Below are 13685 nucleotides of genomic sequence, written 5' to 3' on the forward strand. Positions count from 1 at the left end.
AGGACGTCTTATCTTCCGAGTATATATGCCTGATAAACCTGATAAGTACGGTATAAAGGCTTATCTTGTTTGTGAATCGACAAGTGGATATATTTTGAATTTTGAAATTTATTGCGGAAAATCAAGACCTATAAAAGAATTAGTTGTCGATCTGTTGGGGCCACAGCTTCTAGATAAAGGGTATCGTCTCTACCAGGATAGCTATTACAATAGTGTAGAATTGTGTGAGACGTTATTACAGAGAAATACCTATGTGTGTGGAACCTTCAGAATGGACAGAGGAGCTCCCAAGGAACTAAAGAATGATGTAAAAAATTTGAAAAAAGGGGAATCTGTGTTTTCTAGGAAGGGGCAGGTTCTCATACAGGTGTGGAGAGATAAAAGAGACGTCAAACTTATCTCCACTCTTCACACAGCAAAAATCATGGAATCTGCCAAAACGAATCGCAAAGGAGAAAAAATATGCAGACCCGAGGTAATTGGGGACTACAATAAACATATGAGAGGGGTTGACAGGGCCGACCAAATGCTGCATTATTATCCTTGTTCCCGCAAAACTGTAAAGCGGACAAAGAAACTGGTGTTTTTCTTGTTGCAAATGGCAGCGTTGAATAGTTTCATTCTATTCAAAAAGTACACAACAACACAAAAATACAAGAAGAGAAATTACAAATTCAAAGATTTTTATATTGGACCGTGTAGAAAAAATGACAACCAAACAAATAGTGTGGTGAGGGAGAAGAGTCAAGGAATCAGTTGGATGACGAATCTAATGCGTCGGACTCGAGTGCGGTCACGCCTCCGCCCGCGACCTTGAAAAGACCACCAGTGAAAGACCCGGAAAATCGTCTAGAGGGTGGCCTGAAACTTCACAAAATGGTCCANCAAATGCTGCATTATTATCCTTGTTCCCGCAAAACTGTAAAGCGGACAAAGAAACTGGTGTTTTTCTTGTTGCAAATGGCAGCGTTGAATAGTTTCATTCTATTCAAAAAGTACACAACAACACAAAAATACAAGAAGAGAAATTACAAATTCAAAGATTTTTATATTGGACCGTGTAGAAAAAATGACAACCAAACAAATAGTGTGGTGAGGGAGAAGAGTCAAGGAATCAGTTGGATGACGAATCTAATGCGTCGGACTCGAGTGCGGTCACGCCTCCGCCCGCGACCTTGAAAAGACCACCAGTGAAAGACCCGGAAAATCGTCTAGAGGGTGGCCTGAAACTTCACAAAATGGTCCATGTTCCTCCCAGTAACATTAAGAAGAATGGTGCCATGAGAAAGTGTCGAGTGTGTGCTAAGCACAAGATTAGAAAAGAAACCGGTGTCATGTGTGCAAGCTGTGGTGTGGCTCTCTGCAAACTTTCATGTTTCAATGTTTATCACACGAAGAAAAACTACTAAAAAGGTATGAAAAGACATTTCATGGATAAAATATTTTCTTTTTATTAGTTCCTGAAAATTTCATTTTTAAAANCCTCCGCCCGCGACCTTGAAAAGACCACCAGTGAAAGACCCGGAAAATCGTCTAGAGGGTGGCCTGAAACTTCACAAAATGGTCCATGTTCCTCCCAGTAACATTAAGAAGAATGGTGCCATGAGAAAGTGTCGAGTGTGTGCTAAGCACAAGATTAGAAAAGAAACCGGTGTCATGTGTGCAAGCTGTGGTGTGGCTCTCTGCAAACTTTCATGTTTCAATGTTTATCACACGAAGAAAAACTACTAAAAAGGTATGAAAAGACATTTCATGGATAAAATATTTTCTTTTTATTAGTTCCTGAAAATTTCATTTTTAAAAGCCAATTTTTGTTGAAGTTGTTTAGAAAAAAGTAAGCACATGCATCTTAGTGACATAAGGTTTAAAGGGCCTGCCAGGACAGGGGTGGGATTTAAATACCCTTCACGCCAGTCAAAGAATTAAGCTTTTGTCATCTTTATACCAAATTCTGCACTGTTGTGCAGTGAAAGTAGCAAGTGGGAAAGTCAGAGATAGAAGTGTTTTTAAGGTCAGCAGTCATGAGGTTACTCAGAAGTACCATCCGAGTTAGAAAAAAAAAAACAGTAATTCACTGATATTGTTATGATCCATGGTTAAGGAAGGTAGGAAGGACCAAGGACCAGTAACCTTCTAGCAGTCCCCACAACATGTTCACGGCCCTGCTGTCCTGAAAAAGAAAATTTCAAGTCCCATTGATAGGGTTTCCTAATCCTGCTAGAAAAGACGAGTTCAAGTTGATTCCTTTAACAACATATATATTTTAACATCAAAAGAAATAACATTAAAATTAAGTGAATTTATTACATAAAGTATACAGAAATTAAGGGAAACTTCCATCTGTGCCAAAAAAGCAGTGTAGTGTAACTACACTTAAGCAACTAGCTGCTCGTGGAGAAAGACAACCCTTTACTTTAAGTAGATGTTTGGTCTGTGTGGCGGGTGTTAGTCGACGATTTAGACACCAAGGTAGAACTCAGGCGGTGGTCCGTGGATAACTCAAAGAATTACATTACAGCACATCATCGGTACTCCAAAAGACAGTGAGCAGTGAAAAGATTCCAGCTCTCATTAAATACTGTTTACCCCACTCTGAATGACAAAACTACAAATCCATCCTGATTAGCTGATCATGCCCTGAATTCACACTGTCTCTTCTCAAAGATGGAAGTTTATTTGTTACATTTACATAACATTTCAGGAAAGGATTCATTGTCACATTCTTTGTAGTCATGTCCTCCTAAGGATATGATGCATGTCCAGTGATCGGTGCAGTATCTGTCCTGTTTTGTAAACATGTCAGAACATCTCAGTGAAGAAGTTGCTGGAGTTATAGATCATCAAAATAAGAAGATGGCCTGTTAAAGCAAATTCTTGTGTCATTTCAAGGAATTTTACCAAAAACTCCACTTGTCCCCATGTTGAACTAAAGGAATCAGTCTGGCACATGCCTAAAAGTTACATTTCCATATTGTAAAGTTAAATTTGTTCATCATCATACCATAAAACTTGATTGAATGCAAGATGGAGTGCCCATTTGATGTTTCTCTGCTGAAGGTAGTAGTTTTCAAATTTTGTGACACCAAGACCCCCTAACATAATACATAAATGTGACTGGGGAGAGGGGTCACATTTACTGTTCAGCAGAAAGTGCAGTTCTCACGCAGGCTGTTGAGTGACAGCAGGAACCTAAATAACTTTATAGCTTCTCTGTATCTACAGTAAGTTTAAAAATGCCCCTGTACTGTGATGGAGAAATCCACAGAAAGTTTCACCAACTGCAGATTCATATACTGAAAGCACTTCTTTTAAATTTTACTGGCTTGCCAAAACTGCATGGATACAGCTATAACTTAAAAAATTTCTGAGAGCTTGGCAACCCAAGTAGTGTAGTTTTTACCACATTTTATTATTGTAAGAGATTATCAGGTTAAAACTATTCTTTATTATCTATTCCAGGCTCTGAAGATCCAACAAGGAACAGGTATAAGCTGTTCCTAGAGTGTGCACTCATTCTAACATCGGTTGTGCCCCCAGAATTGCCCATAGAACTGTCACTAGCAGTCAACACATCTCTACTATCACTGTCAAAATTAGGTAACTACAAGTTTTCTCCTCCTGGCCAGGAACGTGAAGAATTGATTGAAGTACAGTGAAGCCTTGGTATAATGAGAATTTATTAGACTTGTAAAAATGTTAGTTCTAACGGGTACACATACCAGAAAATGGTTGAAATACATACTCAAGTCCACCCCCAGCTTCTGTTTACAGTAGAACTTGGTTATAACGTCATCAAAGGGACCTAAAAATAGTGTCGTTATAAACGAATGTCGTTGTAACCGAAATAGGCACTTCCACAGTAGCCTTATGTTAGTCACGTAAAAATCTACCAAAAACCGAGTTAAAAATGTTGCATTTTTTAGTGAAATACGTAGTTAAGTACAGACTAACGTAACATTAACGTGGAATTGCCCAAATGTGTAATATCAAAGACATATTACAGCGCTTTTCACTGACAATACACACCACACTAATACTGTATATTAAAGGTAGGCCTACTCACCAAATTACAGTAGATTACATCAATTGTTGTGCCTTACTGTACCTAGATACGAATATTTGACGCAATAGACAAGGTGTCGCAGAAACCGATGTTGCTATAACCAAGTTTTACTGTATTTATATACAAGGAAATGTGTGCATATTGTAAGAGTTCTCGTTTAATTTCTTTAAAACTGTAAGAATTGCAGAAAAGGCATATTGTACATTAAATGTCTGGTATATTTTTCTCTACAACTCTTGTTTTAAAACATTTTGATCCAGTAAACCGGATTTTAACTGAAGTGGGAATGTATTGACAAAGTTTAGTGAAACTCCCTAGTATGGAATTTCATGAATATTTGCTCACCAGTTCCGAAGTTGTTTAGTATGTACAGACTGACTACAAAAATGATTTTAATAAGCACTCTAGGGTTAAAAGCATGTCTAAATATTACACTTGTATGGTGCCATCAGTGTCCCAGGTTCTTCTGACTTACTATCAACGTTCAGCATAGAACTGTTACCAAAATTGAATTAAGGCACACTTGGTGCCAGTGCTGATCGTGAATAACTTCATAAATTATAAGAGTGCTTAGTGTTATTTTCATGCATTGTGATTCTGTATGTTTTTGGATTTTGTATATGAAAGTTATATCTTTCAGGTGTGTTCTGCACAGAGCCATTTCGTATTCCATTTGCTGGAAAGGTGGAAATCTGTTGTTTTGATAAAACAGGAACACTTACAAGTGACAACCTTGTTGTGGAAGGAATTGCAGGCCTTGAGTAAGTTCTAGACTCTGAATATTTAATTATCATGTTCAGTAATTTACAGTAACTTTTCAGAACATCTGTTTATATTATTTCCTATAGTCCTCCAAGAACCATGGCCTCTTTTATGACATGCACATTATTCTCTCTTCAACCATCTGAATCTATGTCTTAATTCTTTTCTTCTGCCTTCTAGTTGACTTCGAAAAATTTTCTTCACTGCCTTCCTTTGATGCATTGTGATTATGTGCCTGAACTAACATCTGTTGTTAGGTTCCCCAAAACATCAATATTAGAGTCAATTTTACTGACCACACAACATATTTTTATTATTATTACACTACATGTTTCGACCTCAAGAGGTCATCCTCAGGTGTACGAACACAGCCGTATAATTAAACGCAATCACATTCGTCTTCTCACTTATTCGATCCTGTATCTTATTCAGGCTCACGCTCAATAATACAGATTGCACTTTTTCACTTTTGGAGGTCTTGCTGTTCTACTGCGTCTTCTGAAGTTGTGGATCTGTTACGGTCCATGTCGTGATGGCTACTGATGTGTCTTACTTGTTCGGTTGGTTCCTGTAGGGTATTAGTGGTGGTGGTGGGGGGGCGGGTGCGGGTAGGGGTGGTGTTCTGAGAAGGTAAGTAGGTGGTTTTGGGATATATTATATTTGTTGTGTCTGATTTGTTTTTATTAGGATATCATAAATTGGGTTGTAACTATCAGTTAAAGCTTCGTTCATTTGTAGGTTTTGCTTATTTAATTCATATATGTGGAAGCTTTCTAGTGTGTTCAGCATTTTTCCTTTCTTTTCTATGTGGAGTATTTCCATTGCTTTGTCTATGGTATGGTAATTGTGCGTTGTGTCCACTATATGTTGGGCGAATTTTGATTTCTGCCCGTTCGTTTTTATTTCCCTGATGTGTTCTTTATATAATAAAATAATAATCAATAATTTCATGTTTCTTTAGAATGTCAGCAATTAGCGTGTGTTCCAGATATTGTAAGAACACTTCGGATAGGATGGCTGATGTTGGTGCTCCCATTGCTAATCCTTCGTTCTGTGTGTAGTATCGTTCATGGATTATTATAGATATGTAGATGATATATTAATAATCTACAATACACAAAAAACAAATATCTTTAACACCTTAAATGAATTTAATACAATGCACCACAAACTTAAGTTCAAAATGGAACAACAATCCCAAAATAAACTAAATTATTTGGACCTAACAATCGTGACAACGAACTAAAATTTGAAATATACAGGAAGCCTACATCTACCGACCTCATACTACATAATTCTTCATGTCATCCATACGAACATAAAAAGGCAGCTATCAACTACCTTTGCAATCGAATAAATACATACAAGCTCACCAACGAAGGAAAAATAAAGGAAGAAGGTATTATAACTCGTATACTTGTAAATAATGAATACTCACCATATACGAGAGAGCATAATACGAAACCACCTAATAAAAACACTCCACAGAAGGATAAATGGATCAAATTTACATACTTCGTCCACAGCATTAGAAGAATCAGTAAGCTATTTCGTAATACCAACATAAAAATAGCTTTCAAGACAAATAATACAATAAAAAAGATTCTAAGAACAAAACACGAAACGACATAAATACAACCTTTGTGGAGTATACCAGATGAATTGTAAAGATTGTGACCTAAAGTATGTCGGCCAAACAGGACGTAATTTCCGAACAAGATATAAAGAACACATCAGGGAAATAAAAACGAACGGGCAGAAATCAAAATTCGCCCAACATATAGTGGACACAACGCACAATTACCATACCATAGACAAAGCAATGGAAATACTCCACATAGAAAAGAAAGGAAAAATGCTGAACACACTAGAAAGCTTCCACATATATGAATTAAATAAGCAAAACCTACAAATGAACGAAGCTTTAACTGATAGTTACAACCCAATTTATGATATCCTAATAAAAACAAATCAGACACAACAAATATAATATATCCCAAAACCACCTACTTACCTTCTCAGAACACCACCCCTACCCGCACCCGCCCCCCCACCACCACCACTAATACCCTACAGGAACCAACCGAACAAGTAAGACACATCAGTAGCCATCACGACATGGACCGTAACAGATCCACAACTTCAGAAGACGCAGTAGAACAGCAAGACCTCCAAAAGTGAAAAAGTGCAATCTGTAATAAAATTGAACTTTAATTCATGAACGTTTAATCAATGATATAATTAAAGTAGTTAAAGTGAACTTGACGCAGTGATGAACGTTAAGAAGGAAGTGACTGAATACAAGTGAAAGCGAAAGCATAACTAGTGACCTGAATTGAAATTTGATTCACAAACTTTAAATCTTTTAAAAATTTTAAATTTAAATTTAACTTTTGACATTTAGAACAATTTTAACTTGTGTTTTATGAGAGAGCTTGATATATTATTGAGCGTGAGCCTGAATAAGATACAGGATCGAATAAGTGAGAAGACGAATGTGATTGCGTTTAATTATACGGCTGTGTTCGTACACCTGAGGATGACCTCTTGAGGTCGAAACATGTAGTGTAATAATAATAAAAATATGTTGTGTGGTCAGTAAAATTGACTCTAATATTGATTAAATATACAACATGATGCAAGAAACAATTAAAGTCCCCAAAACATGTTATTTTATAAGGTTAGGTTGTTATCCTCACATGAAACCCCCATCCTGAATAACTGGACGCTACTTTTTGTCTGGTCTTTACCTCTGTCTTGCTAGCACAGCTGTCCAAGTGATCAGAGCATGCAAACCTCCACACCATGTTAACGTAGTAGCCAGGGGTAAGGTAAGTCTATTCATGTAACAGACCATGGAGGCCCATAGGGTTGTGAGATGTCGAGGCTCCTACTTTTTCTAGACCGTCGGTTCACAGTTGGCAGTGAGGTTGTCAGCCTTATGAGTCATCTACCCTTCACCCCTGGAAGATTCCTGATACTCATTTCTGTTAGAGGCTGGGTTGACCCCAGGGCCATAGTGCGGCTGGAAGAATTTGGTCAATTGAAAAATCCAGTGACCTCATCAGGAATTGAACCCCCAACCTTCTGGCTTGTAGCATAGTGCTTCAGCCAACTATGCTACTGTGAGCCAAGGGGAGGAATATTTAGTAGTATGCTTTTGTGAAATAAAATGTGGTGTTCAATTTTGCATCACTGGAATACTGGTGTGTTTTTTTAAGTTGTATGGTGTATTTCAAAACACTGTGGCACGTATAGCTCTTAATAGGCAGTGACCGTGAAATGAGTAGCTGTACAATAGCCACTGTTAAGTAATGGCTCTGTAAACAACAGCCATTGCTAGGTAGTGAACACAACAGACGTTCCTGCAACAGTAGAAGAACTGTTGGAAGTTATGTTCTCTGTGCAGTCTGTGCCAAGGCTATATAACAATAGCCAGTGGATCGCCCATGTGGAGGCAGGGTCAAATGCCTCCACTGTGACCCTGTGAGTTGTAGGAGGCGATGAAAAGTGTAGTCTCAGATATGAGACAGTAATACATGGTCGCAAGTACCAAGGGACTCGGACTTGAGAAAGACTGTGCTGGCAGGGACCAGCAGCATATACAAAAGACAGACCCATCCTATTGTCAGAGAGGGTGCCCCACAAAAAACAAGACCGTAACTGTCAAACAGTAAAAAATATTCAGCACCAAGACTTACTGACTGACCATAATTCGCAATGTGACTTTGACTTTGACTTGATTAGAAGTGAGTCTTGAGACTGCAGTGAGAAGAGTAGGAGGTTTCCTTTTATGCTAGTGGGCTGGGACTAAGTCCCTTGTACTGCGGCCACTTCTGGCCTATTGTACCAGCCCCAGATGATAGGTGAGGGTAATTGTGGAGCAGTTGGTGGAATGAAGATTGGCAGGGGAAACCGAAGTACTCGGAGAAAACCTGCCCCAGTGCCACTTTGTCCACCACAAATCCCACTTGACCAGACCCGGGATGGAACCCAGGCCGCCGCTTTGGGAAGCCAGCGACTAACTGCTTGGGTTATGGCGTGGCCAAAGTAGGAGGTTGGTGTGAGATGGCCTCACACCTGGAAGTCAGTGGAGTGGAGTGATTTGGCGAGTGAGTTAGAGCACTGATGCCGCTCGGTCCTTGTGAGCTGTTGTTCTTAGAAGCTGGAAGCTGGGGCATGGAGACAGTTTGGGAACCCAGAAGAAAAGGAACGTCTGCCAGTGGAAGCCATTACCAGAAAGCTGGTGAAGACACAGGAGAGTGAGAAGACTTTAAGTTGTGTGCTGTAGTGAATTACCAATAATGATACAGTTACTTGTAGTTATGAGGTGTGTCTGTTAGTGTTAAATAAATCCAATTACCAATCCAAACCCCATCTGTAGTCACTCATACATTTGACAGTATATTTCCAGTACTGCTAGTCTTTACTGATATGTACATATCAGCACTGTCATTGAATTTTATTTGGTAATTACCCAAGACTGTCGTGTATATCTGGGAAGGCCTGTTTTGAGAGACATATTTTGGGATGGTTTGATTATGTGGACATAATTTTCAGCAGCCAACAAGGTGTGATACCTCTGTCAGAAACATCTTTGGAGAGCATCCAAGTCCTAGCAACATGCCATGCTCTGGCTCAACTAGATGATGGGCTTGTGGGTGATCCCTTGGAAAAAGCAACTCTCACAGCTGTTGACTGGAATCTTACTAAAGGTGATGCAGTAATACCAAAAAGAGGTAAAGCCCCTGGGATGAAAATCTTCCATCGACATCACTTCTCTTCTGCTCTGAAGAGAATGTCTGTAATTGCAGGCTACACACTCCCAGGCAGTACTGACACAACATACATTACAACAGTGAAAGGTGCACCAGAGACACTAAAGCCCATGGTAAGTGGGTTATGGTGAATGAAAATTGTTTTGTTTCCAGGTGATCAGTATGAGGAGCGCAGGCTGCCCAAATGTGTCAGAGTTGGTTGCACTCAGCTTGTGTGTGTTATTGTGTGAGTGAGTTTAAAGGCATGAGGCATGATAGTATTTGTGGCTGTGTATGGCCTTTTTATTTGTTCTTTGCATGAAGCCTGTAGGCTGATCATGTAATAAGGAGGCCATGTATATCTTCAGATTTTGAATCCATATCTATTAAAATTTTGGTTTTGTAGGGAGGAGTCTACTTTCAGAGGACTAGAACAAATTTCTTTTTGGTTTGTATCAGCCCACTGTAATCCCTACTTAACATGAAGCCAAACCAACTTTCATAATGATTTTATAAATTTTCTAAAAAATTGTTAATTGTAAAAAACATGTATGTAGTGCAAAATGTAGATATTGTTGTCATTGCAAAAATGAAAACTAACAAAATCCTGTGATGTGATGCAGTGACAATAGAAATGGTAACCACTGTAGGACTAGTAGTGCATTGGATAAAGGGAATTACTTGTATATGTTGGATTTTGCAGCCATGCGAAATTGAGTTTGAGTGGAAGAAGGGAGTGGCAGGGCTGATGTATAAGAAAAGCAGTAAGGAGCTCTAATAGTTACGGAGAAATAACACTTTTCTGTCACTATCACAAAATTTACAGAACAATTTTAACTAATAGAATACAAAAAATGATAAAAGCAGCACATAGTAAGGAGCAACATGCAGTGACAGATATGACCTTTACAGTTAAGAAACATTGGGTATTTCCAAAAATAGAATAATTGTGTTTATATATTTTGAAAAGTCATATGGCAATATAAATGGAGCTGAGATAGCTATAGTTGGTATAGTAATATGCTAAGGTCTGGATGGTTGATCTTCAGTTCCTGGCAGGAGCAAGAGATTTTTCTCTTCTTCACAGCATGCAGAAGGGCTCTGGGGCCCACCCTGCCTCCTATCCAGTCGGTACTGGTGACTTTCCTCGTGAGTAAAGTGGGCAGAGCGTGAAGCAGACCACTTATCTCCATCTAGTTCTGAGGTCAAAAATGGTGGAGCTATTTCTCCACTCCTCAAGCGCCATCATGGTGTGGTGCTTAATTAATTAAGTCCATTGACAGCCTTGCCTTTTATATAATGGTATACAGAGAGAATTTGCAAATTATTTGGCATAAAGACAAAAAGGAGATTGAAGAGAAACTAAATTACTGAAACAATATAAAGAAATGTGGAGAAGGTGGTGACCATGAGATTTTAAGGTGCCTATACACACATCAGAATAAAATTAAGACAACAGTTAAACAAGTGAATAAACTTATTCATTTGGCAAGTGAAATAAATTCAGAAAGAAAAATTGATGGAGAGGTTAGTAGAAGAATACAGTATAGTTGTAAATAGTATCAAATTGTAAAAGGAGTATTATCGAACAGACATCCCCAAATGCGGAACAACAATCTGTAAAGTATATGTCAAACCGATACTAACTTATAATGCAAAAACATGGACTCTTACAAAGTGAATCAAAAGCAAAATAAAACAGTAGGTATGATAGCTTTGTAAAATACTAAGGGAAAAAACAAGAAATGGAATTTTTAGAGAAAATGTTGGAATTTAGAATTTGTTAGAGTTAGAAGGAAAATTATTGCAGTAGTTTGGCCATGTAAAAAGAATAGATAGAACAGGGATACCGTGAAGGGCATTAGGAGTAAAATTTGAAGAATGATACCTGTGGGACAACCTACAACAAGATTATTTGGCGAGGACTGGTAAAAATGAAGATGGGAAGAGAGAACTGGCAAGAAATTGAGGTGGAAAGAATATAAGATGAAATTAGTTTTGAGACTTCTTGTTTGTTGATCTGTATGAAATGAAAATGATATCAGAAGGAGGAGGTGGATGTTATTAAAATCTAGAGGGTAGGACAGTTTAATTCCTGGAATGGCCCTGTGAAGGCAGAATTTGCTTGCTTGTGCACTAGCGGCTGCTGTCGCCTTCGAAATACTCTCCTTTTGAAACTGTGCACTTCGTGAGATGATGGTGCCACTACCAGAGACAGTCTTGAAACTCATTTTCTGGAATACCTCACATTGTCACATTGCATTGGATGTCAGGGATGTCAGCAAATCTTTGTCCTTTCAGGCAAATTTTTATTTTGGAAAGGCCAAAACTCGCCGGGGCTAAGTCGGGCAAATAAAGGGGATGGTCTGTTTTTGTAATGGATTTCTTACCCAGGAACTCTCGAACTCTTGCATCATGTACAGGGGCATTGTCATGGATGAGAATCCATTTGTCAGGTCAGAGTTTGGGTCTTTTCCTCTGAACATACTCCTATAACTTTGTCAGCACTTCAAAAAACACTGTTGATTCACTGTTTGTGCTTGTGCAATGAATTCATAGTGAGCTATCCCCTTGTGATTGAAGAGACACATGAGCATTGTCTTGAACTGCAAGCAAGATGTGTCTGCTTTTTTTGGGCCAAGGTGAATTCTTTGTTTTCCACTGCGTGCTCTGGCTTATTGTTTCCAGGTCATATTTAAAGCACTATGTTTCATCACTGGTAATGACCTTATCAAATATGTCTGCATTATGTAAAAGATCAGATGAAATGTGAAGTTGACGTTTCTAGTGATCTGTCAGGATTCGAGACACCATCTTTGTGGAAATTCTTGTGTCTTGTGTGTTCTTTTACATGCCGTAAAGCTACGACACGGGACCCACGGCTTAAAGTCCCTCCCGGAGGACCTGTTCCCTGAATTTTTCCGCCTTTAAAAATTCGACGACCTCCACCGGGTATTTGAACCCGCGTACTATGAGTCATGAGGTGGGAACGTTACCTCTAGACTATGGAGGCCGCTTGTGAGATACTGTTAGAGAGAATATGAAATTTTCTGCCAAAGAGAGTCTTAAGTTATTATGAACTGAAGAAGCATAAGCCATGGTTTGATGAAGGATGCATAGAATTGTTAGACCACAAGAAACAAGCCAAATTGCAGTGGTTACACGATCCAAGCGAAATAAGGGGATAATCTGAACAATATATGACATAAAACCAGCAGGCATTTCAGGAGAGAGAGAGAAAAAAAAAGAATATCTGAAATACAAATTGGATGAGCTTCCAATGAATAGTAAGAAGAAGAATATTAGAGACCTGTATAGAGGAATAAATGACTTTAAAAGGGGTTACCAGCCTAGTAGTAACTTAGTGAAGGATGAGAATGGTGATCTGCTTGCAGATTCCCACAACATTCTGAATAGGTGGAGGAACTACTTCTCTCAGTTATTGAATGTACATAGGGTCAGTGATGTTAGGCAGACAGAAATTGATACAGATGAGCCGTTAATACCTGATCCTAGCCGTTTCGAGTTTGAAAGTGCTATTGCAAAATTTAAACAGTATAGTTCGCCAGGTAGTGATCAAATTCCGGCAGAACTTATTCAAACGGAGCGAAATATTACGTTCTAAGATCCACAATCTAATTACTTCTATTTGGCATAAGGAAAAATTGCCTGATCAGTGGAAGGAGTCTATTATTGTACCAGTTTACAAGAAGGGTGATAAAACTGACTGTAGTAATTATCGGGGGATATCACGGGGTCAAATGCTTATTGACTTTTGTGAACGAAATGGACTGATTGTTACCAACACTTGCTTCAAGAAGCCAAAGAGAAGAATTTACACATGGAAGGCACCTGGGGATTGGAGGAGGCATCAGCTGGACTACATCCTTGTGAAACATCGATTCAGAAAGGAAGGATGTGAAGATGCTTCCTGGGGCAGATATTGACTCTGACCACAACTTACTGGTTGCCAAGTTCTGAACCAGGTTGAAGAAAATTATAAGATTTCGAAAGCGCAGACCCAGATGGGATTTGGAGAAGTTATATGCTCAAAGACAAAGCGTGCAAGAGACCCTAGAAGAGAAACTCGGTGCAATTGAAGG

The 13685-nt window shown here is 38.8% G+C and overlaps 1 protein-coding gene across 1 annotated transcript in view; it reads left to right on the top strand.

Moving 5' to 3' along the window:
* LOC111872317 (manganese-transporting ATPase 13A1) overlaps positions 1 to 13685 on the top strand; it is a gene marked incomplete in the record, with an annotated part of 57042 nt that overhangs the window by 23813 nt on the left and 19544 nt on the right. The window contains 3 exon segments of the mRNA XM_023866058.2: positions 3460 to 3597; positions 4704 to 4824; positions 9386 to 9716. Of these exon segments, the coding sequence (XP_023721826.2) occupies positions 3460 to 3597; positions 4704 to 4824; positions 9386 to 9716 (590 nt within the window).

The sequence above is a fragment of the Cryptotermes secundus genome, unplaced genomic scaffold (genome assembly GCF_002891405.2).
Source record: "Cryptotermes secundus unplaced genomic scaffold, Csec_1.0 scaffold848, whole genome shotgun sequence".
In the NCBI taxonomy this organism is placed as follows: Eukaryota; Metazoa; Arthropoda; class Insecta; order Blattodea; family Kalotermitidae; genus Cryptotermes; species Cryptotermes secundus.